Source organism: Carassius auratus, chromosome 31 (assembly GCF_003368295.1).
Source record: "Carassius auratus strain Wakin chromosome 31, ASM336829v1, whole genome shotgun sequence".
NCBI classification, from domain to species: domain Eukaryota; kingdom Metazoa; phylum Chordata; class Actinopteri; order Cypriniformes; family Cyprinidae; genus Carassius; species Carassius auratus.
In genome coordinates this window covers 10,587,346-10,613,976 of record NC_039273.1, presented here as the reverse complement: position 1 = coordinate 10,613,976, position 26,631 = coordinate 10,587,346, and the positions used below count along the sequence as shown (strand labels likewise).

The 26,631-nt window shown below is 38.1% G+C and overlaps 1 protein-coding gene across 1 annotated transcript; it reads left to right on the top strand.

Moving 5' to 3' along the window:
- Positions 1–1,415: 1,415 nt before the first annotated feature.
- Positions 1,416–25,101, top strand: ghrhrb (growth hormone releasing hormone receptor b). The gene is made up of 13 exons (XM_026213540.1): positions 1,416–1,742; positions 7,169–7,277; positions 16,921–17,028; positions 20,534–20,634; positions 21,071–21,168; positions 21,276–21,408; positions 22,054–22,207; positions 22,582–22,642; positions 22,792–22,861; positions 23,192–23,283; positions 23,520–23,649; positions 23,895–23,936; positions 24,352–25,101. Exons 1-13 carry the CDS (start codon positions 1,659–1,661, stop codon positions 24,532–24,534), a joined length of 1,365 nt encoding a protein of 454 aa, XP_026069325.1. The 5' UTR covers positions 1,416–1,658; the 3' UTR covers positions 24,535–25,101.
- Positions 25,102–26,631: the final 1,530 nt, after the last annotated feature.

The window sequence follows — 26,631 nt, the reverse complement described above, 5'->3', positions numbered from 1 at the left end:
GGAAGACCCCGACGTCGCCCTCCACCTCACGCCAGGAGGCGTTCGCAGGGAGGGGGCTCTGTCACGAGTACGAACCCCGTGAGTCCCTCCAGAGGCCAGCAGAGGGCACCATCGCCCGAATACTGACACCTACAGGCATCCAAACACTCACTTACACTGATACGCACTACATTACCCAACAGCCCCGTACCTTGGACTGATCACCGGCCAGGTGTTCCATATCAGAGACTGCCATATAAGCCAGACCTTGGCGTCACCTCATGGCGAAGTCTTGTTTCTGCCACGGCTAACATTTCTGAGCGTTCTACCCTGTCTTGCTATCCTGTTGCCAACCCTTGTTGTTTATCGATCCTAGAACCTTTGCTGCCTGCCTTTGAACCCAGATTGTTATACGGACTGTGATACTTGCTGGTTACCCCGACCCACTGCTTGGTATTGACTACGATTCTGATATCTCTATTATACTGTGTTTGCTGATCCTGACCCTTCGCCTGTACGACTACGAGTGTTCTAATAAAAGCTTGCAAATGGATCCCATGTCGAGTCAGTCATCGTTACAACCTGATAACTGAAAAGAAATATAATTTAGATACAGAGGGAAAATACATTGGTAATCATCATTACAGCTGTGAGAGGCATGCATAATTTATCACAATATGATATTTTATAATTAACTGACCAATTATTGAGATGAGGTGAGGGGCTTATCTCATATCTTTCTTGTTCCTCCTCAAAATACAAAAACATCTCCAACCTGAGGTTTTGTTATGCATTTGTGCTATCACTTGGACACTCTTTATACTGCTCATGAATTTAGATCATTTTAAATAAGTGTTTTAGAAGTTTTAATAGATTCTGGAAGTAAATTTCTGCTGTGCCAAGAAAGAGAGTAAGCAGAACTGTGTGAAGTTTCGAAACAGTTGACTTATTTAGAAATGGGTCCTAAGGATTGTTTAAAAATAAATAAATAAATAAATAAATAAATTATGCACAGGCCTTTCAGTATGCACAGGCTTTTCTCCACCTTTTTTTTATTTTTTATAAAGTCCTCAAAACAAAATGTTAACATTAATGTCTGTACAGTTTAGCAACAATAGCCTATGATAGGTGGGTAAGAGCTGGGAAATCATAAGTATATTGCAAAATTAAATATATTTAATATAAACAATAATATTTTACTATTTCAATAATAGCTGTATTTCAGGAGTTCATGATAACTGTAAGTATCTTCGCTTGGCGTCCCATTCTCTCGCGACCAGTTTGGATATTTGGTTTGATTACTCAAAAAAAAAGTTTTAATAATCACATGAACTGAAATCAGAGTTTATCTAATGAGTGAAGGACAATGGCGTTTTGCGCGTAAAGGGGAGGCGCACCGGCACCGTGCCTTCATTTCTCCGCGCGGCGCGCGCCACTCTCCTGCCCAGACTGTGCTGGGAACCCACAGCGACAGGTTTTTATGAGAAAGAAGATTCAATTACGAATATTACGAGCTTCATACGACATTATGTAGGACATTTGTGCCGCACGGCAGCGAGCAGTATGTTTGGAGACATCGAGACTTCTGGAAAACAGCCAAAGATCTAACAGAGGCTCGAGGGTTATTCGGTTAGACACTAACAAGCCTCATTCTCTCCTATTATACTGGAGTCTTAATTATGTTTCTCTTCAAAACCTGGTCAACTGTAAGACTGGTCGCTGTCTTACTGAGTTTGGGGATTCAGCAGAGCACATGGAGAGCAGTAAGTTATCTACGTGAAATTCTATTATTTAAACATTATTATTTTCATGTTTTTTTCTTCACAAGTGTTATGATTTTCTTAAGAAAAGTATTTGCAGTCTGATCATTTGCAGTGTAGCCAGTGGCCACTGTTGTGGGCAGTAGGATGGGGAAAAAATATATAAATATTTCACATGTAAAGAGTGGAATGATAAAGGTTAACAGTGTTATTATGTCCCTGACATAAAAAAAAAAAAAAAAATGTTAGGCTAGTTGTAAACCATGCCCATGGATTGATTTGTTACACTGCATATATAACTATGAAATAATTACAAATACTGGTTAAAATTGAGTATAGCTTATGAAAGCAAAACAATATGTCGACTTCATGATGCATTTCATGGCAAATAGCATTTGCTTTCAGAATCAGGTGAAATTTCCTTGAGATATATTTGCTGTTTGAATGACACATCTTACAAGTTAAAAGTGTTTTATAATGGCCATGACATCAAAGTGCATTTTGAATACTTTTCCAGATTCAGGTGAGATTTTCTTGAGGGAGATTTACATATTTATTTTAAAAGGCATTGCACTGCACCACTGACTTTGACAAAATATATAGTGTATGCTGTGCCTGTTTGGGTGACAAATCGTAGTTAAAAGTGTTCATAATTGCACTGCCTCCAGGTGAGATGTTTTTAGAGAGAGAATAAATATAAAGATAATATATATATCTTAAAAGGCATCATACTGAGCTAATGATGTACAGGAAGTATAATCAGTGCCGTTTGATTGCCACAGTGTCCTCTAGGGATCGGTCCAGTGCTATATTTAATGTGCTGATGTGTCACAGAAGTTGATTTGATTAGCGGTACTGACCTGAGATCCCGGCCTTCTTTTAATGATGTTTTGATGACCATTTCCAGTACAGCTACACTGTCATGTTATAACCTGAGCGACAAAATTAGGTTCCGGTCATGAAAATAAGCGTGCAATTCATGTAACTAATTAGCCTCCAATGCAAACTCTATCCAGGTTTACCAAGCCTTTGTGTTAAGCAAATGCAAAGGTGGATCATCATTCCAATTTCTGAGGAGCACAGGCTCCACAAAAAGAGCACAAATCAATGTTGTAATTAAATGTAGTTGTTGTTTGGAACTCACTCTAATGATATGGCGTTCCTTTCCTGAATGGAGGTTCATTTCCTATAATAATGAATCCATGTGACATGTGTTTGTGAGCTTCTTCCTAAGGGCCACTGGATGCTATCTGCTATCTGACTAATAACAGGATTCTTATCTTATTTTTCTTCTTTATTTGTCCTAACTTTTCTGAGCAGGTCACTAGAGCATTTCAGGTTAGAGTGATTAAAGACAACAGGTGTCTATTTACTTGTCTGTTTGAGATATTTAGATATGTAGCCAATGGATTATTTAGCACACTGCTGACCCATTCTTGCGCCAATGATACATTTTATAGTACAAATTTGTGTGGAGAGAAATGGAAGTGGCCTTGGACACCCTTTATTAGCAGATGTGCCATAATTGGTTTTGCTGAGATAGGAGACTTGACCTTTTGGGGACCTTTAGTGCCACATGGGAGCATTCAAATCCTGTGGATTGTTTAATTGAATCCAAGTGCTTTATTGCCCAGGTGTGTCACCAGTGCTGGTAGGATACACCTACTTTTGTTTTCTCTCTTTCTGCACTTCTCTTCTCTCTGACCCTTCCTGGGGACTATGAATGTAACTCTAAGGTCTGTCACTCAAATTAAATTTGTTGGAGTGATGCATCGATGTCTTTTCTCATCTCTATTCCGCTCACAGTTTCTATATGTCCAATTTGAGCCTTGGCCTTGGCTTGAGAAAACTCCAGGAAGATTTGTAGTCTCTGGTTGGGTTTAATATGCTGATTGCATGCAATGTAAATATAAGAAAATAGGTTATTAGCATTCAGCGGTGTAACATTTTTAAATAACCGCAGCAGTTTGTCTTTTCAGATTTTTCCACGCGAATCTCCATCAATCTTTTGAATATGCATACTCTTTATAGATACTCACAAATAGAAAAAAAAAAGCAAACTTGGACACAATGTGCATCTGTTTTAAAATAAAATGAGCTCTTAGGAGAGAATTGACTAAACAGTTCAGTTCAAATCAGCATTTTATTCCCTAACTACTAAAAGTCCAGTTTTACCAAGTAAAATTTTTATACAAATCATATTTTGATCGAATGCAAATGGAAAATGTCATTTTAAATTGTATACATTCAAATGATAATTGTCAGGTTGTATCTGAGCAATAGATCTGAACAAATCGAATTCTGTAACCATTTTGTTTCGCCAAAAATTGTGTCATATTCAGTTCATTTCGGAGTAATTGTTTTGTTTACCTCTATCAGCTCTATAAAAATTCCATACTGCATTCCAAAAACTGCATAGCCATATGAAAGGTTCCTTTACGACATAACGGTAAAATCTCAATCACAACACTAAAAACCAGCCACCAGGTTTGATGCTAATAACATCAAACTCCATTGACTCTCATATATCTTGTGACCAATTGGGACACTTTGAATGTACGTTCGCTCTGCCTTCTAATTACTCATATTTAGCAGAAGTCAAATGGATTACTTTAACTTAAATTTTGTAATCATATAAAAAAATGGCTATAATATAATCGGCGGAAATATTACCACAGCAGTGTTTTGGTGGTGCACAGATTCATGCACAGCCATGGATATTTTCCCTGTGAGTCCATTCAAAGTGTCAATCAATAACATTCTTTAAAATATGGCAGGTTAACAGCACCCAGCTATTATTTTTTAAGTTATTAATGTTTTTAAGCTTCATCAGATGGGTGTTTTAGGCTAGGTATTTGAAATCAGTTGTCCACCCTGAAGATTCAGCTTGAGATATTCAAGACATGTTTGTGAGAGAGATATGCAAGACATGTTTGTTCTTTTCTTTTGTTGTACAAATGCACTGCATCTAACCCTGAGAAAACTTCCCTAACTCATCCCCAGTCCCTGCTCTCTTATCTCACCTGCCAGCAGACGACAGAGGTCACCGAAACCAACAGTGCAACCATCTGTTCTGGTTTTGAATTTGGAGAGAACACAAGCACTAACAAGCACTCGTAAGCAAATAGACAAGCAAACACGCAAACACGCAAACTCTTCTAAACACAAACAGCCGTAAACACATTCACATAGGCGTTCTCACTAACTGCATCAGCTTATATAGCAAGAACATTCAATTCTGCCTGTTAGCTCAGTGAAGTGGACATAAACGCGTCCTTCACCACTGGATGAATAATAATCAACATAGCTGGAATGTTTATCCTTGATTTCCATGCTGACGTCATACTATTGATTCGATTTACACGATACGACACACAGTCCCCTGATGCGTTCCTCTACAATAAATACAACAATTCACCTTTTTTTCTGGTATTGTCATGATTCACCATTTTTGTTTTCCTTAGGAAGTACGCAGGTCTGTTTCAGGAAGTTCTGAATCTGTACTCGTTCCACCGTAACCTCAGGCTCAATCGGATCATTAGCAGTCACCCACCTCTGACTCTCTCTCATACCCTCTCAGGAATAAGTGGGCAGCCATTACAGGTCTTTTTATGCAGCAAAGAGGTGAAACAGAAGCAACTTTCCCTTTTTATGTTGTCGATGAGACAGCATCCCACACATTTTATTATATGTTTATTCTCTCTTTACTGCTATTTCTATCTCTAATACATTTAAAGGGACAATAAGTAACTTTTTAGGTATTTTATTATCTAAAATCAATATTTTTATTCATAAATATGCCCTCAATGGTGTACAAATACCTATGCCAATGTTTAAACTAATCCTTGTAAATGAAGAATTTATTATCTTTATATACATGGGATGGGTAGGTCGACGGAGGCTTCTTGCAAAACTATAATAGCAGAGAGGGACAAAAAGTACTAAGCCAACGCGTTTCCACAGCGCGTTTTCGGTCAGAGCCAGAAACGCAGGTGCAGAGCAGTGAGAGGCGCTTGAAACTGCACCGGCAAGTTTAAAAGTCTGGATTGCAGTCTTATTATGGACCATACATATGCCGCGCCACAGGAGAAGAAAACATAGTCGCCAAAACAGTCAAAAATAGAACGTAAAAGGAAAAGTGACCGTAGATTACAGAAAACAAGAGTTAATGTCGGGGAAGCTTTTTCTAGGTGGAAAGAGCTAATGCTTGATAAAGATTTCAAAAGAGACACTGAAGTGGCCAGTTTTCTTCTCGACAGGTAAGTCAGTGTTACAATCTATATTATAATATTTTTTTTTTTATATCTAACAATGCATATAATTCAGAAAATATAACGAATAAAGAAGACATAACTACTAATTACAATATTTCATGTTTTCCACAGTCAGTAATTCATACTGTAACATTCGTTTGTTAGTTGTCATGTTGCAGTTTGTTTGAAATAACACACCTGTTTACCTGAAGGAAAACTCGATGAAGTGCTATTAGAAGACATCCTGTCAAAGCTTTTTGGTACATATCGCCTACCGTAGATGCAACGCGCATTTGAAAAAGCGAGGCGCTGGAGAGCAAAATTAGTTTGAATGCAAAATACAATTTCACCACTAGATGGGAGTAATTCCTACTTACTGTCCCTTTAATTATAGTAAATGATGGCAAGAGAGACTCAAATTGGTTCAGTGGCTGCTTCTATCAGCAATCTTCTCGCTCCCTCAGATCCTCTGAAAAACTCTTCTTGCATATACCTGGGTCTTGCTTTTTCTGTAGCCGGTCCTAGTCTTTGGAAAGGCTTACAGCTTATCTGTGGCTTCCCTTCCTGTTTTTGAATCCCGCCTGAAGACTAATCTGTATTCCTTGGCATTTGGATGAAATGTATGTTTGTGTTTGTTAATGTGTTTTCGTATTGATTGTGTTTTGAGTCATTTCTTTTCATTCTCTTAATCTCTATATTTACTTTAATTTGTATATGTACAGCGCTTTGACATACTCTAGCAGTTTTTAAATGTGCTATATAAATAAACTGACCTTGACCTTCTGAGATTTTACAGACTAATTTTGTGGTGTGGCTGGGATTTCTCGACGAGATGTTTCTAAGTCTCAGTATGATAAATAGATAAACTGTGTATTTTGAATCTGTTAACCCTCAAAACAACTATTCTGCACCCTTTTATCTTTCCAAACCACATGTGATCTTTTTTTCTGTGGAATGCAAATCTAGTTAAATGAATGTTCAAGCTGTTAGCAAATAATATTTGAAATGTCAGAATTTTCCTGATTTTAAATTTGACTTAATGGCAAGTGACTGACATTGTGAAATTGCTCTTTAATCAGCTTTTTCTAATGGGCTCAGCATTTTTATGCAGGTTCATAATATGTGCTGCAGTTTGTACTTTCATTTGCCTCATACATTTTTTTTAAACACCATCAGGTGGAAATGATCCATCCAGAATGTGATGTGGTGGCTGAGCATATGAAGGCTCGAGAGCAATGCATTCACACTCAAAGACAAGAGGCCCGCAACAGCAACAATATCACTGGTGAGCTCTCCCATCTGATCTATTATAATCCTTACTACTTTACATCTCTTTGCGACTTTAATGTCTACCCATTTACTGATTGGCAATAGGCTTTTTTTTTTTTTTTTTTTTTTTTATATAAATGACGCACTGATTAACATGATTTGCATACTGGGAGTATTTCTGATTGACTAGCAGGCTGAAAAACTAGGTTTACAGTTTTATGCGTTATACTTTCCTATATAAGCCAGGTCAGGCAAGGTATTTAAATGATGCAATCATGTGTAGAGGTTTAAGAGATCAAAGGCAGTTATTCCAACATTAGCTGAGGCCTTTTCACTACTTTGTTTACATTTGAGTTGTTCCAAATGGACTTCCTTGAAGACTTCCCCAGAGTATTATATTGTTTTCCATGAATTCAATGTTGACCTCTGCACCACCCTTAGTAAGCTAATGAAATTATTTCTATAGACAGGTTTGGACACCCAAGTGCTCTCAAATCTTAAACACACATCACAGCAGCAGTAAGGCTTAAGCACATGCATATTCATTGCTGTTTAATATTCAGATTGGTTTATTAAACATAAATGACAGTCTTTTCAGCGAAGCTGCCTTCAAACTCTGGAAGGATTTGACAGTAACTTATTGCACTTAAACCCTTATAATTCTGCATATTAGCTGCATGTTGTATTTGTATGTTTTTAGTGATTGTGTAGACTTTGAGCAGAGTTTCATTATCATTAGTCACTGTTGGCATTTAAACTGTATTTAGCAGAGTTTAAACTTATACAATGGGTTATAAATTACACTGAAAATCGATGCTCCTGCATAGGGAAATGTCGTCCCTGTAATTTTTATGACCACAAATTGGCCATAAATTGGATCTGTCTTTGTAATGTAGCAAATTAATAGAAAAATCTATTATAATGAAATTCTGTGCGTATTTGGTCGCTTAAGCTCAACAAACCACGACGAAAAACTCAATATGACACTACTGAGGTGGCTTTGTACATGCACGCTTTGCCTGTGATCGCACAGAAAGCTGCGGTAATAAGGAAAACGATGCGATATACACATAGTCCCCCACCAAAATTCAGGACCTGATTAAATATAAATCTACATAGATTTGTGAAATGAACTATGACTTTTCCAAAAACTTTTCCAGACCTGGAAATTGCGGTTTTAAAATTGCATGGCTTTTCCAGGTTTTTCATAATCGTAGGAACTCTAATAAAAGCAACAGATGTGCGCTCAGTAACTTAAACTAGTCCACCAATGTGATTGCATGAATGCTCAGTTAGCTCTCCCTCTTCTATTCACATGCTGGATCCGTTATCCCGCTTTGTTCCGGGACCTTGCAATTTACAAATGAAGCACTGCTCATACCTGCAAGTAAAAGGGTACAACTGAGAAAGCAGCCTCTGTGGGCATGACAAATGTTGATGAAACAAATATATATTTTAATTCTAGTTAGTTGAGAAAACACCATTCAAAAATTTAGAATACAAAACATAATGAGTGTCCTATAAGCTATTAAGAATGATTGATTATAACTGACAAGAGCTGAGCACCGAATCAGCAAATTGGAATGATTTCTGTAGAATTATGTGATACAGAAGACTATTAATGGCTTTGCCATCACAGGAAAAACATTTTACATTTTAAAATATATTCAAATGGAAAAAAGTAATAATAATTCAGTATGATTATTTTTATTGTATTTCACATAAATGCAGCCTTATACCAAACATTGCTTTTGTCACATCTTAATTTCACTTAAAAGTGTAAAAAAGTATATTTTCCGTTGATGGTCATTCAACATATCGTCTCGGTTACGTACGGTAACCCTCGTTCCCTGAAGGAGGGAACGGAGATGCCACGTCGGTTACCGACGAATATGGGATATCGCTTTGATAAACCAATCTACTTCGAGTGTAAACTAAACGAGCCAATGCACATTGGCATGCAATTATTGCGTCCAGCTGCTGCTGATCACTGCGTGAATATAAGAAGGCAGCAGGTGCAATGCATTCCAGTTTTCCGGGGACCTGGCAGCTCAGCGGCGGTACAGCAACCATGGCGACTGGACGTGGTTACCATACGTAACCGAGACGTTCCCTTTCAGTCGGTCACTTTCAACGCCACATCGGTGACCGACGAATATGGGATCCCTATCAAAGCACCATGGGTGCTGCCCCTTCCAGTGCCTTGTGCAAGGGCTCACCTGCGCCCTATTAGGTGTAGAACAAGTAGCTCCACTCACCGTTGTCAAAGCACTACCTCACTGGGTGAGATTGGATAACACTGGGAGAACGTACCCGGTCTGCTTGGAACCGGGACGCTGCGGAAGCCCCATCCTTCCGGAAGAAGGTCTCGGAGGCAAATACACATATAGCATCCGTTTAGGAGTATACAGAGAAATTTGAGGTGATTAAAAACCCTCTTGGGAAGGCAGAAGTCTGCCGGGAAAACACAGGCTCTAAGGCTATACCGTGGACTATTCACATACGAGTACCGCTCAGGTCTCAATATGGAACCCACCCTTCCATGGTTCTCATGGATACATCATGAAGGCCTGGCGTCGGACGTTCTGCCGCGTCCAGCTGCTTAGGGTGATGGAGGATCTCAACAGGGTCTACAGTACGGACACTCTGGAGCAGTTTAAGCAAGCCGACACTAACCGGGGCTTCTCAGTGCCACTACCCGTTTGATGTGAGAACACAGGAGGATACCGGCTCTACATGAAGGCTATAGAATGTGTTAGGGGTCGCCCAGCCCGCAGCTCTACAAATATCTGTCGGCGAGGCGCCACGAGTCAGCGCCCAAGAGGATGCAACACTTCTAGTTGAGTGAGCTCGCAACCTGAATGGGCAGGGCACATCCTGAGCCTGATAAGCCAGGGTTATGTCATCCACAATCCAGTGGGCCATCCTCTGCTTAGAGACGGCACTCCCCCTCTGCTGGCCTCCGTAACAAACAAAGAGCTGGTTTGAGGTCCTGAAGCTTTGTGTCAGGGCTACGTAGCACCTTAATGCTTGGACGGGACAAAGCAAAGCCAGGGCTGGGTCTGCCTCCTCCAGGGCAGCGCTTGCAGGTTCACCACTTGGTCTTTGAAGGGTGTAGTGGGAACTTTGGGCACGTAGCCAGGCCGTTGGCCTCAGGATTAACTGAGAGTCAGCCAGCCCGAACTCTAGGCACGAATTGTCAATCGAAAAATGCATGCAGGTCCCCTACCCTCTTGATGGAGGCCAGTGCAAGCAGGAGCATAGTTTTCAAAGAAATAAACTTTAGCTCAACTGAATGTAAAGGCTTGAATGGGCCCTGCTGTAGAGATTTAAGCACTAGAGACAGATCCCAAGAGGGTATACAGGGGGCCGGGATGGATTTAACCTCCTGGCCCCTCTAAGGAACCTGATGATGAGGTCATGCTTACCCAAAGACTTCATATTCACGGGGTCATGAAACGCAGCAATAGCAGCAACCTGGACTTTGAGGGTGGAGGGAGACAGCCTTCACTCCAGCCCTTGCTGCAGAAAGGACAGCACGACCGCAATCGGACATCTTCGGGCGTCTTCTTGGCAAGAAGAACACAACTCGACAAACGGGTTCCACTTCAAGGCATAAGCGTGTCTCGTAGACAGTGCTCTTGTGAAAGTGATGGTGTTTGCTACCCCTTGGGGTAGGTCACCTAGAACCTCCGCGTCCCATCCAGGGAGCAGACATGGAGTTTCCAAAAGTCTGTACGTGGGTGCCAAATGGTGCCCCATCTCTGAGTCAATAGATCCTTTATCAGAGGAATTGGCCAAGGAGGGGCTGTCGCAAGGAGCACTAGTTTGGGGAACCAGGTCCTCGTGGGCCAATACGGCGCTACTAGAAAGACTTGCTCCTCATCCTCCCGGACTTTGTACAGTGTCTGTGCGGGAAGGCTCACTGCTAACAACTCTAGGCAATTGATGTGCCACTGCAGCTGTGGGCCCGTCCAAACCCCTGAGACTGCATGCCCGTTGTACGTGGCCCCCCAGCCGGTGGTGGAGGCATCCATGTAAACCACAGCATGCCTGGAGATCTGCTCTAGGGGCACCCCTGCCCAGAGAATTGCAAGATCTGACCACGAAGTGAGGGTTTGGCAACAGGCTGGTGTAACTTGGACCCAGTGAGTGCCATGCTTCCACGGCCACGTCGGGACTCTGCCATAAAGCCAGTGATGGAGTGGTCTCATGTAATAGGCAGAGCGGTGTAAGTGCCGCCACGGCTGCCATATGCCCCATGAGCCTCTGAAAGAGTTTCAGTGGGACCGCTGTCCTGCTCTTGAACGTATTCAAGCAGGCTAGCACCAACCACGCACGTTCCCCTGTGAGGCGTGCTGTCTGTTCGAACAAATCCAACTCCATATCGAGAAAAGAGATCCTCTTCCACAGCGAGAGTTTGCTCTTTTCCCAGCTGACCTGAAGGCCCAACAGGCTAAGGTGCCGGAATCACCACATCCCTTTGCTCACACAACTGATCTCGAGACTGTGCTAGTATCAGCCAATCATCTAAGTAGTTGAGAATGCAAACACCCTGCTCTCTGAGAGGAACGAGAGCTGCCTCTGTGACTTTCGTGAAGACACGGGGAGACCGAGACAGCACACAGGTCCGGACCTTGTACTGATATGCCAGTCCTTCGAACGCAAACCGCAGAAAAGGTCTGTGGCGCAGAAGGATGGACACATGAAAGTACACGTCCTTCAGGTCGATCGCTGCAAACCAATCTTGGGGACGGACGCACCCAAAAATGTGTTTCTGTGTCAACATTCTGAATGGTAGCCGATGGAGGGCCCGATTCAAAACTCGCAGATCCAAGATTGATCATAACCCGCCGCCTTTCTTGGGTACAATGAAGTATGGGCTGTAAAACCCCATCCTCATATCGTCTGGAGGGACCGGCTCTATCGCGTCCTTCACTAGTAAGACTGCGATCTCTTCCCGCAAGACTGGGGTATCGGACGCTTTCACTGTAGTGAAGTGGACACTGCAGAGCTTGGGGGGATGCCGGTCGATCTGAATCGCATAGCCAAGGCTAATGGTTTGCAGAAGCCAGCGAGACGGGCTGAGTAGCGCTGACCAGGTGCTTAAAAACCATACAAGCGGGACCAGCGGAACCACAGCCCAACTTGGGCAGCTTGTGAGCAGGCCGGAGTGTGCAAGTGTGAGTAGGGCCTTTGTTGACGCTCTCGAACCGCCCACTGCTGCCATCTGGCGAAGGAGGAGGATGAGTGAGGTCCGGTGCTTGGCCATCCGCAACTCTCCGTGGCCTCCTGGGACCCAGAGAGGGAGAAAACTGCTCTCCTGTCGAGATTTCCTGATGCTCCGCCTGGCCCTCCTCCAGGGGAGGGAGAGGTGCCTTCACCATCCCCCAGAAAGCAGCAACCTCTCTCTGGGTCACCCGTCCTGGGGCCTCTTGCTCTTCTGCTCACCGCCAAGTTTGACAGGGGCCGGGACGGGTGGGGCAGCCTGCCTGCGCCCAGCTCCACGGCACCACTTGGAGGCTGCTGCAGATCCGGCACGTGAGCGGGCGCGGATGCAGGGGGCTGCCCTCAGTGAAAAGCAGGCTGGGGCACTGCGGCCGGCGGATGGGTGGAGGCAGCAGCTGCCCACCGGGGCAGGATGTGTCGGATCACCTCAGTCTGCTTCTGGGCAGCCGAGACTTTCTGGGCCAAGTTCTTGACTGCGTCGCCGATAATGCCGGTCTGAAGGTAACCAGACACAGTTGAGCAGAGTTATACTAATGCTGGGCTCCGAAGCGAAAAGCTGGAATGCATTGCACCTGCTGCCTTCTTATGCTCTTGCAGTGATCAGCGGCAGCTGGATGCAATAATTGCATGCCAATGTGCATTGGCTCATTTAGTTTACACTCGAAGTAGATTGGTCTATCGAAGCGACATCCCATATTCGTCGGTCACCGACGTGGCGTCGAGAGTGACCGACTGAAAGGGAACTGTGTATTCTGATTAGATAAATTAATTAATTTTCATACAAATATTTAAATAACTTTTTTATTACTATTTCTTTAGTTTCCAACTTGTTTTAGAGGGCTATAAAAAGTGTAGAATGGACATTGTGGATATTTTACCTGTCTCCTGCCAGACTGTGCACTTTCTTGATGTGCCATCAGCCAATTAGCATTGTCGAGACATAATTTCCTTTAACTTTACAGAGCCATTTATCACATTCCTGCCTCAGGTGAGTGCCTTAAAGCAAGCTGGCTGAAAAACTGAGCTGGGATTGAGATAAATGATAATGCTAACGTAGAGCATTCTCCAGGCATTAGTCCTCCTTGGACTAGAATGGCTTTATGGTGTCTCGTTTCCACCTTGACTGACTTTTTAGAGCATTGGCAAATGTGGTTTAGACATACTGAGGTTTTTACAAGTCCGTACCGGGAATCAGTGCAGGTGTAAGTGCTGCCCTTGAGTTCTTAATGGAAACCCACGTTGCTCTGCTTGTTGATCCACATAGACTTTAATTAACACTGATCTTTCGGAGGGGAGGAGGGCAGGCGCCATGCCCCTCTTTTGATGTATTACAGACCAGCATAGGCTTGACACTAAGTTAGAGAGGAAAGAATGATACCAGGACTTATGACCACTTCTTAATGGTCAGCCAATCAGGTGGGTGTTCAGTATAGCATGTTTCCCTGCATGAATTTACTGTCTATGGAGAATAATAGGATATAATAAATATAATGAGAAAATTATACTATGAAAATTGTTTTGAGAAAATCTAAATAGAAAGACCAGCTCAGGTAACTGTAATATCATTGATAATCAGATTTCACATTTATCATCCATTGTGTGGACCTTTCTGCCCCTCAACAGATTAAGCAATAAAAAAAAATTATCAATTACCACAATTCTGTTATTTATAACATATCAAGATCTACTGGAAGTGATAGAGGAGCCCTTAGATTATATTCATCCTGATAGCTTTTACATCTTGCCCTTGTATGCCCCTTTACACAATGCATCTCGCTGGGAGAGGCATCATTGTCTAAGGTGAAAATAAAATGGGTATTTATGTTATCAATATCATATAGAAGGCCATGTTCATGAACATTCTGTCAAGCTGTTGAAAGCAATTGGGAATATGTTTTGATTGTTTGTTTTTTTATATACTAATTTCAGAATGGTCATAACAATAAAACTGTAACTGCAATATCTATCTTCAACTGGCAGTGAACAAGCAGGACTGGAAATGTTGGAATATTTTTAACTGCTTTGTTGTTTTAGGGTATTATCATTAGGGTTTAAGTGGTGAATTAGATGTTTGGGGATAGATCATGGCAAGCTGGTACATATTTGTAGTAACCTAATACATAATTTATAATAAAAACAAAAAAACAAAAACAAAACAAAAACAAATGCAGTTATAAAAGATAATGGAGCAAGAGAATAAAAGACAGAAAAAAACTGAAATATTTCTGATAATTAGTTATGATTATGAGAGTTCAGGGAAAATAACATATTTCATATCAGGATCAATACATAATATCATATTAGTATAATGCATTAAGGTTATGTGATTGAATACACATAAGAGGCACAGCCATTTAGTTGTATTTCAGTGAAATGAACTACTGAGAGCTTCTAGTTCTAAGCCTAAAGCAGTTTGAAAGAATTTGGTTGAATTATGTGTGCGATTAACTTGCAGTTTCTGCCACAGGGTTAAGACTGATTCAGTTACATTGATGGCATTTATGTATCCAATCCATAGCTGTTAGAGCTTCAGATATACAGTATAGGTGCCTAGAACATTCTGCAACATATATATTGAAGATGCGCTTAAAAAAAAAAAAAAAAACAGAATAATTTTACAATTGTACTCAAAAAGTCTAAGTAAAATGTTTATATTTCTTGAATCATATCTGATAAATCTCTGCTTGTCCTGTCAAAGACTACACAGGCAGTCAGATGGCTTGACCATAAAAAACGTATGCATAGCTTTTTTTTTTTTTTTTCTCACTAGTGCTTTGATAATGCTTACATTAATGAGGTAGCATCAGGAATTCAAAGTTTGTCTCGTTCCTGTAGGGACCAGCCCAAGCTTCCATAAATGTCTGTGTGCCGGAGAGTTTCACACTTGTTCTCATATACTTTTCCAGCTCTTTCTATATGACGAGTCTTACTTACTCAACTTTATTGTTGATAAATAATAAAAGAATTTAAGATAGATTCAATCAAAAGCTTAATGTTTAAAAAAAAATGCAGCATCACACCATTGGATAAAATGATCTACCAACGGACCATGACTCCAATCTGACTCAGTGAAGAGAGACACGATCACAGAATCATCTGCAAATGTAATAATGTGTCTCCCCTCAAAAACACTCTGACAATTATCAGTAAATAAAGAAAACAAGAGAGGGGACACAACACAACCCTGTGGGGTTCCAGTCGAAGACAACAATGCATTGGACAACACCCCATTAACACATACTACTCTTATCTCTCTCTCAAATATTTCTCCATTACTGGAAAGGCTGGGGTTAATGTCAAGTGTTGTTGTGGTCTACTTAGATGTGATTAATGAATAAATCATTTTATTAACATTATTATTATTGTTATATGCATAAAGTGAGAATATGGTAACGAGAGAAAAGTAGTTGTAAGAGAGTAAGAGACAGAGTTGGTTTATATCAGAAAATGCTTTGAAAAGCTGAAGCAGGCTTTAGTTCTGTCAAGAATTTTTATTAACATTATTGTGGACCTGCTGGATTTCAGCCACAGTTTTTAGTGAGGATGAATCTGTTCATCAATTAAATACCTATTTAGGTGTCATTGTTAGGGCTATGTCAGTATTATTTATTTAATACATTAGAATTTATTAATATTTAAAATTAGTAGTGTTTTGTTTGTTTTCATAGTTTTGTTTTGTTTCAAACTTTTCATTAAGCAAATAAATTCTGAAAAATGTAAATATTTATATTTAGCTAATTTATTTTTAAGTCAGTTTTTGTTTCATTGATTTAAGTAATTAAATGTATTATATTTCAGTTAGTTGCCAAGGCAACATTTCAAATATAAGTTGCTGTTTTTTTAATCTAATAATTATATTTATATTATTTCTGCTTTGTATGAAATAATGGAAACAATTTTTAATAGGTACAGTTTTAGTTAATAACAACAGTGTGTCCTCATGCGTATAATATACTGAGGATATAGATATGCAAGCAGCAGAAATAATATCTGTTGCTTAGACGTCGCAGTCATATGTAGTCATGACCAGATATGATCCCTGTGGCTCTCATTACGCTCAAAGTCTTCGTTATCCATCCAGCTTCAGTTTCCACAGTTCTCTTATATTCCTCAAACAGATGCTCACCCGTGAAGACTGTAGCTTATCTAAACCTTTTTATCAATTCTGTGCGTGAGTGTCTATGCCCTCCTTCACTCTCTCTTGCCATGTTAATGTCCATCATCTGCTTTTCTGTGCATCTGTTCCTGTCAGTCTGGCAGAAGACCATCTATCTATCCATCCAGCCATCCATTTTCTATCTAGCTATCTAAAGCTACTGTATCTATCTAATTAGATTTCACATAATAACTCAAATATCTTCCAGAACAGTTTTAAGGTAATATTTGATGTGTCTGTTTAATAGTTATTTATTTGTTTTCGTGTATCTCAGGGTGTCGTACCGAGTGGGATGATTTTTTGTGCTGGTACAGGGCAGAGGTCGGACAGGTTATCAACATCTCCTGTCCCGAAGTGTTACAGTTCTTTGTGATTAATCATGGTAAGCTACTGCTATCCTATGCACCTTTTTATCTTTATGTTTATCTTTATTATTATTATATTTTTGTCCCTGTTATCAAATATCAATGAGAAATGTTTTTTTTTTTTTAAATCTCATTTTGAAGACTGAATTTACTGACTGAATAAAATTGTGTTTTGGTGGTTTCTGACCACATAGACAATATTATGAGAACCCTGAGAAGCAGTCAACATAATGTCATTTTAAACCACTGCCAAAAACACACAGTTTCATCTTTTACAGCACGTTCAGTGCCAGATCTCACCCTTTGGCTGGTCTCTTGCGTGCACTCAGGCACAGCGATTGGAAACACAAACTGTTTAACAGTCTTCTCTGACACACCAACCCAGGGCAATAAAAGTGTCAAGACAAACACACACAGAGAAACATCATGAGTGTTCCGTAAATTCATAGCTGGAGCTCTGAATATCTGGATATCATGTTAACTAAATTTAACAGTTGCTAAGGGAAACTGAGTGAATTTGTTTATTTCTCAATGTCTTTCTATCATGAGTGCAAGAAAATTGTACTCATGATTGCTTATAAATGTTGTCTGCGGGAAATTGGTAGCAAATTTAACCTACTGTATATTAAATATCAGAGTTCCTAATCGGTCACAAGATGAGAAATGTCAAGCAATTTTACCATCCTGACCGCAAAGCTGCTGAATGATGTGACAATCACCACTATTCCCAGTATGCTGGATGGGTTATTTTAGTTATGAGGAGCAGGATTTTGGGCCAGTGAGATTTCAGGGTGGGCAGAGCTACCCTGAGGACAATAAAATTATCATTATTAACTTTATTGTGTTTATGAAATGGCTATGACATTTATATAAAGTGCATTTTTATATTAGTCTAATAGGAAATTATAGGTTAAACATTTAGTTTTTCTTAAAGCAAATAACACTCACCATAGAAGAAAATTAATAGAAACATTTAGTTTAAATAGCATTTTGAGAGTGTTGATGTTTGGAGCACAATATGATTCTGGGTTTTATAAATTTTTCTGGTGTTTATTTTATTTTTATTTGTTAGTACATAACAAAATATGATGCCTATTCTGTTGAAGTAGTTATTACTTTTAATAAGCAAACGAATTGAAATTGACTAACAGTAATATATATATATATATATATATATATATATATATATATATATATATATATATATATATACTTATCTAGCTTTAAGTAACATTTTGGCTGGAGAAAATATTATAAGTATGGTAAACTGACAAATGTTTATTTATAAAAATGTATACTTTTATAACATCTTTATTTATTTACTTTCAATTAATGTATTTCTCTATGTGCAATCCAAAATTTGGCTGTAATAAATTTGGGGGTTTATTTTTCAGTCCACCATAGGAAGTAGGAGATAGACATAAGTTACGCACATTGGCATTGAAAAACATTTTAAAATGATGAACCCGGCATATCTGCTCCAGGCCTTTTTAGAAATCAATAGAAAGGTTGTGGAGGCTAAGAAAAATCAACACACTCATGATGACACAACTGCTATCTGCATCATGCTGTTCTTCCATCCCCCACACACCTCTATGAATACGCAAGTACGCAATGGACCTGCAGATATCTACATCGCTCTCTTCCAAATCTTGCTGAAAATGTGCCAAGAAAATAATACAAATATTAAAAATCAAAGCAGGTTAAAGCAGGCATTATAGCAGTGGCTGTTAGCGCTGGTTGCTCCATCTCTTCAATCCCTTTAGACCAATGCCTGACATCTCCAACAAAGAAAGCAGCAGCGGTCAGGTCCTCACTACTCTGTCTTCCCCCACTGTGGCTTCAGGGAAATAGACTTATAGTACATGATGAACTGTGCTTTATGGTAATGCTAGAAACAGCGGGTGGAATGAATTCCTACTGGCAAGCTAGCACTGAACCACCTACTTAGAAGGCTTGCAGAATGGCCAAGATAAGTGTAGGTGAGGAGACAGGAGGTTATAGGTTAGCTGTGATATCAAGCCTTACAGAGTTAACTAAGGAATAGTCCAAATGAAGTATACCACTCAAATGCATTCAGAAGTCTGAGCTTATTTTTAGGCTAGTTTTTCCATCATTCCTCATCATACCTTTTGCTTTTTTTTTGTAAAACATTTTTAAGAGTGACTAGATTTAAAATTTGATGTTAATCATATTAAGATCATATTTTAATTTAGGATTTTTAGAATTGTAGTGTAATGAAGCTGGCGGGAAGCAGATGTTGATGAAGGCATAGAGCACCCAAGTGCAGTTATTTACAATGATACAGATCCAACAAACATGCATATGAGCCAAATTCTAGATAGCAATATTAACATTAACATGGGACAGCTTAACATAGTTCAATATGTGACAAGGAAACACTGTCAAGACTATTAGGTAACCACATGACAAACAAAAATCTCAAAACATGAAACAGGAAACAATACATGACTGAAACCAAAGACATGATTCTCTTCATGAACTGAAATCATGAGACATGAACAAAAATCTAGATAGATGTGACACAAAGTGTACTTCAATCTCTTCCCTTGGAGTCTTCCTCATGTAGTTTCCCAAAAATGTTAATAGAAATAAATGCAAATTATATAAAAAAGTACCACATTGAATTGTACAGTATTTAGAGATTAAATACAACACACTTCATTAAATACCTTGCAGGTTAAACATTTAAAAAGGCAAAAAATAAAATATATATATATATATATATATATATATATATATATATATATATATATATATATATATATATATATATATATATATATATATATAGTGAATGCTCACATACTCTATTAGTAATCAATCACCTCACTGGACTAACCCTTTGGGTTTACATTTTATCTCACTTTATCTCAGTAACTACTTTGTAATTAGACACTCTACTCACAGAACAAACTAATCATGGATGACTGTGCATTTCTACAACCCTCTTCAAGGACTTAGCAGAATCAGATTCATCAGGTTGACCAAGTTAGCTGTGTCCCTTAGTGGCTGGTGGCCTCAATACATCAACTCCTGATTTAATAGAATGTGATGCTGCTTATTTTAAGAACTATTTATTATATATATAAAGCTGATTGGTTTGATTCATCTGAGCTCGCTATCCAAATGCTTTATCAATATTTCATGAAATGTAAAAAAGGCATAAGCAGACTAATACAAATATAATCCTTTTACAGTCAAATGTTACTGAGAGTTACTGTGCATCACTGTAGCAGAGAGTAAAATGTGAAGTTATGGAGCTGAAACAGTAGCTTCATATATCATTTCACAATGTGGCATAAAATCTAGAACTAATGAAACGTTACATTTTTTTTGACTAATTACAAAGAAAAGTTCTAGACATATCTGTTACAAGCAATGTAATGAGCAGCTGTTGCTATCTGGTGTTTTACAAGTCTCTTTGCAAAATGATGTGTCAAAATGTAACCTGTAAAACGTTGAATGCTGATCATTATGTTCAACATTATTTTAATACAGGTTTCATAATTAGGAATTGCACCAAGAGTGGCTGGACCAAAGTCTACCCATCCTATCAGAACGCTTGTGAGGTTGTGGAGGATGTGGAATCAGAAACTGAGGTGAAAACTTTACCACACACAATTCTGTACATATCCTCAGAGAATCTTGGTTTTTGGGAATTTCTCATTTACTGCACTAGAGGTTGTGGCACAAATAACAAGCAACGGAATGAAGAAATTGTATTATTTAATATAAATTTGTTTATTTATTTTGCTGCACACTATCATTGGTTAAAATAAAAATAAAAATCTGATATAAGATCCATGAAATTTCAGACCTTATGGTATCTAGCCTTATACTCTCATAAATGATTCATGAACTTTGCAGGTTTAGAATTATACTAGGAACCAAAGATCCGGCAAGCCTGTGGATAATCTTTTTTTTTTTTTTTTCAAATTGAAAATAATTGCTGTTTCTCTGTTATATCTCTTGATAAAATAACTAATTCTATAACTTTTCCTTTTTTTTTTTCTTTAATTTCTTCCTATGCTCCAGACCACATATTACTCCACTTTCAGGCAGGTGTACACTGCGGGTTACGCTACCTCTCTGATTTCCCTCATCTCTGCCATCTTTGTGTTCACAGCCTTCAGGTACATCAAGAATCCTCACAAAGCTCATGCAACCAAACACATTTTATAAATGAATCACTGAGAGGTATGTGACCATTTGGCAATCTGTTTGACTCTGCCCAAAACAGGAAGTTCCACTGCACAAGAAACTACATTCACATTAATCTCTTTGCCTCCTTCATCCTGCGAGCCAGTGCGATCTTCATCAAAGATGCAGTTCTCTTTGGCGATGACAATCTGGACCACTGCTTCATGTCAACAGTGAGACTCACCAGCTGTCACAAGCTCATGCTAAATTTGTTTTTATAGACGTCATTCCAACGGATAATCTAATGCATGCTATTCAACATGTCAAGGCTCATGTTCCCAATCAGTCTTGTGGTCAGTGAACATATTAGCTCACAATGTATGATGCTGCAGCATCTATCTGGAACAGAAAATAAGTGTCTAAGCTTTACGCCAGTTTCTGTCAGCACAGTGACACTAGCTTCATATTTTCTGCATCCTCTCTTCTGCCCCTGTCAGTATCATCTGACTCACCGGTGCCTTAAAGGCACACTTTTCAAGATCTGCCTCTGCTAGAACTCACAAACACCTTTGAAGTACGAAAAAATACTTCTTACATAGCTAACACTCTTCTTTAAACTTCTCTGTGATGCTATTTGTGCTGTTTCTTATCAGCGCTATTAATTCAGCTACCCTAAAATTAAATGTCTGAGCACTGCAACAATATCATACTTTCATTTGCAATGCGTAGGTCTTAAAATTTGCTCCATGCTGTGGCAATTGCCACTCAGACAGTATGTTTTATATCTTCTGTTAAAAGATATGTATTCTAGGAACATATTACCTCTTGACAGAGCAATTATAGCACTAATACTGAATTCTGAATGTTTTCCTCTTCAGACCTCTTGCAAGGCGGTGGTGGCTTTCTTTCAGTTCAGTATCCTGGCTAACTACTTTTGGCTGCTGGTTGAGGGGATGTATCTACAGACTCTTCTAGCTCTAACTTTTGTCTCACAAAAGAAGTATTACTGGTGGTACATACTTATTGGCTGGGGTAAGTGTGGGCACTATAGAAGATACTTAGGAACATATTGGTATATGATATATAATGTGATGATATATTACTAATTTACTCAAAAAATTCTAATAATTGTGATCTTTTTACGTATAAAAGTAGTAATATTGTGATTATATTGTGAGTTTAGGTAATCGTGGCCTGTATTATGTTTTATGTTCCATTGGTGACACCTGTAGGCATGAAATGGAAAATAAACTTTTTTTCCCCTAAACATGGATTTTTATAGGAAATCGCAGTATTAGATATGAATATATGAAACCTTTTCTTGATTCTGTGTCAGCATAGTAACAGACATGTTTAACAGTTTGATGAAATTTGATTCATTTAGTTTGGCTGTCTGTGTCCTGTAGGTCTACCGACACTAATACTGACCATCTGGGTTCTAGCAAGGAATTTTTTTGATAACAGAGGGTAAGTCTAGATTGATCTTAACCCTTTAAACTAGTGTTTGATACTGATATTTGATGTATAGTGATAAATACTGAAAAATAAATTTCAGTGCCGTTTGCGAAAGTGCTGGTCTTCTTCGAAATAATCTTGAGCTCATGTGAATGTTGCAGGTGCTGGGATGACACAGATGTTGCTTACTTTTGGTGGATTATCAAAGGACCAATCACAGGGTCTCTCCTGGTAAAATACGGCTGATTTAATATAAGACCACATCTGGAAAATAATGGAAAACCTGGCTGCAGTAGAATACAGTATAATTTTTTTTTTTTTTTATGTGCCAGAATTGTGCAAAATCAAAATAACATTTTCTAACATCTGAAAGTAAAGCTAAAAAGTTATGTAGGACAGTCTCTAATGCTCTTAAATACTTACTTTTTCTTTTGCCCTAGTCATTTTGATTGTTTCTTTCTGAATATTTGAAAACACAGTATGTTGAGGTGTAGTGTTTAGTAAAGCTTTTGCCTTCATTTATTATACAGAAACACCTTCTTTTATTTTTTTGATCTGTAGATCAATTTCCTCATCTTCATAAATGTGATCCGGATTCTTGTGCAGAAGCTGAAGTCTCCAGGAATTGGTGGAAGTGAGACCAACCACTTCATGTAAGGAATAAAAAGCACACTCAAAACTCATCTTTGACTCATACTGTAGACAATTAGCAAATACTTGAAGATCTGCGCACATGCTACTGAAGTAATGGATCATTGCCATGTCGAAATTGATTTACTCCCACACGCAGCATGCTGTGTTAATTTACAGCCATCACAGTTGCTCAATGAAAAAGCTTGCTCCCTCCAAAATGTACTTTCATTGTTTTCAACTTTATGCATACTTGTAGGAGACTGGCCAAGTCTACCCTCTTCCTGATTCCTCTGTTTGGCATGCACTACATGGTTTTTGCCTTCCTGCCAGAGAACACAGGAGAAAACGCTCGCCACTTTCTTGAACTCGGCCTGGGTCCCTTTCAGGTGTGTACAGCACAGCATCTGTGTGTACAGCGTCTGATGAGCAATATTTTGATATCTCAGATTATAAATGATAATTTGTGTCATATTTAAAATATGTACAGTAACTATACTACACATTGAGTAAATGTATTATACAGTATATGTCTGTAAAGTATTATTGTCAACTAGTTGATGTTTGACTGAATTGAGATGTACTGTAATGTACCCAGTGACTGACTGTTATACTGTGTTTCTGTACATCTCAGGGTTTTGTTGTGGCTCTTTTGTACTGTTTTCTCAATGGAGAGGTAAGCCACTAGTGTTTCCTAATAATAAATAAATAATCTAATGGTCAAAAGTTTGGAATAATTAAGATTTGTATAATGTTTCTGAAAGAATTCTGCTATACTTCAGTTACAGTTACAGTTTATTAAAACAGTGTGCTATTGAAGACTCGAGTATAATCAGCTTTGCCATCAGAGGAAAACATGACATTGTAAAATGTATTAAAATAGAAAACATTATTTTATCGATTGTAAAAGTATTTTTTAATATTACTGTTGTACATTATTTTTCATCAAACAAATGCAGGCTTGGTAAGCATAAGCGAGACTTTCAAGAACATTACCAAATCTAATCTAAACATTTGACTGGTATTGTATGTGTAAAACAGCAAATGCATCCCGCTTTCAACAATGCACATACATTTGTTTCTGTTTTCAGGTACAAGCAGAAGTGAAGAAGAGACTGTGGAAGTGGCAGACACAAAATTATTTGAGATACAGTAAGAGAAGACGAACCCTCTTTACTGAGAGCAGCACAGTCACACAAATCTCGGTTTTAGAGAAGTCCAGCCCTAAGGAGCTGCCCTTAACTGAGTCCCACAACAGTGTGTCATCTGTCTGAAAATCAAGCTTTACATTTCATCTCATTCCTCTCTTTGTCTTTCAAGAAACCTCTTAACAAAGGTCCTCCATTGAGGTTCACTTTACCCTGATTAAACACATGGGCCTGTAGTTTTTCAGTAATCCTGACTAATTTGATGGGCTTGTTTAGGTGTTTCTTTGTAGATTGTAGTTAAAGGACACATAGGCCAGGTTTGAAGAACCATGCTCTAAAAGATTAAATTCATTGAAAATTTTCAATTACATGCCAATTCATAAAAAATGTGTTGAAGTTATAATATGGTTCAAACATATTGTTTTTTCGACACATTACTGAAACAAGCTTTCAAATTGATGCTGATACGAAAATGCTCTCTATTTTTTATCACAATGCAGAAGCACAAACCATGTTCTTTAGTTTCCTCTATTCTATATTCTATCCATAATTTGTATTTTTCACTCCATTGTTTGTCAGTTGAGACATATTGTCTGCTTGGCTTGAAAGTTGAGATTGCATAGATGTATAAATGTTAAACAAAGCTAATTGCCTTATAAGAAACAGAGACCTCATTTTGGATTCTCCACAAACAACAGCTAACAATTAAAAGTATTTTCATATTCATAAATGCATATTCATAATCTTTTTTTTTTTTTTATAAATCATATATTTCAAGGCAACATGTTGCACAGTGCACTGGCCCTGTTATATTGTTATATTTATACAGGGTGTACAAAGTATTGTTCTTGAATAACAGGTATTTTCAAGTTGTTTTATTCATTATAAACTGTTTAAATGTTTCGATTAAATAAATCATTATGATTTATTGATTATGTAAAAGTTTTATTGGAAAATACAGGAAAACAATCAGTCTTAGTACAAAGAGTACTTATAAAGTAAAAAAATATATATATATGAAGATGATTAATCATATTGATTATGAGTATTATAATGAATAAGACGGTTTTGAAAATGGCCTGTTTAAGAATCCTTTTGCAGTGCACACATCTGGAGCACTATACTGTAAAGTTTCTTGTTTGGTAGAAATGTTATCTTGTCTTATTGTTGCTAAGTGTGTTTGTGAATATATGCTTACTGTATATATTTTACTTGATGGAGTATGTTTGCCGACATTTGTGCTCTGTTATTTGGTGTTTTAATTATACATCTAAATTCATAAATTATAAATTGAATTGGGGGAATTGAGGACTGTGAACTTTCTAACATATGGTTACAGCTGAAATGTATTTATTCTCTAATTGTTTTTAAAGTTGAGCTGTATATTGTCTTTTTTAGCTTGTGAAAATGTTACCCATTCAGATAACAGTTGTCTTGATTGTACGCATTGTTGCTACGTTCACCAACCTGCCTTAATGTATTCAGATGTGTATTAGCTTTGCTGAATGTTAAATGTATGGAGTAAATATTTTTATTATGTGCTTTATGACGTATTATTATCATGGTATATATGTAAATGTGCAGCAATTATCTTAATGGTTAATTATCTTATCTTTTTTTTTTTTTTTTTTTTGTAAGCCGGTGCACTTACTCTTACTGTTTGTTTCCACAAACTTGACATTATTTATAAACTTGCATAATCATCTTGAAGACACACTAATATGTTTTTTAACATCTACCCTTATACTGCCTTTAATATATTGTGTCCTACTACAAAGGGATTATTATTACAAAAGTTCAACTCCATCTTCACTTGTTAAAAACCTTTAATGATGTTTCAAAATGAATAGTCTATAATGTGCAAAAAGATTCACCATACATACATCCAACAATAAATAATTTCACATCACAATCAGAGACATACAATGTGCAGAAAACGTAAATCTCTCCACAAAAGCAAGTTTAGCTGCTGATAACACTATCTAGAACATTCAAATGAATTTAGCCAATACAAGTCTGTCAAACCACTGTATTATTAGTATTCTAAATACTATGTTCTTGTTTTCTGTCATATGTTAGTTTAAAATCAGAAACAAATTTTCCACATATAGTTTACGTGAGGTGTCATGAAGTAAATCATACTCCATTAAAAAACAAATGTTCAATAAAGCAACATTTCATATATTACATGTAAACCCAGTTTATTCTACAGTGAGCGTGATT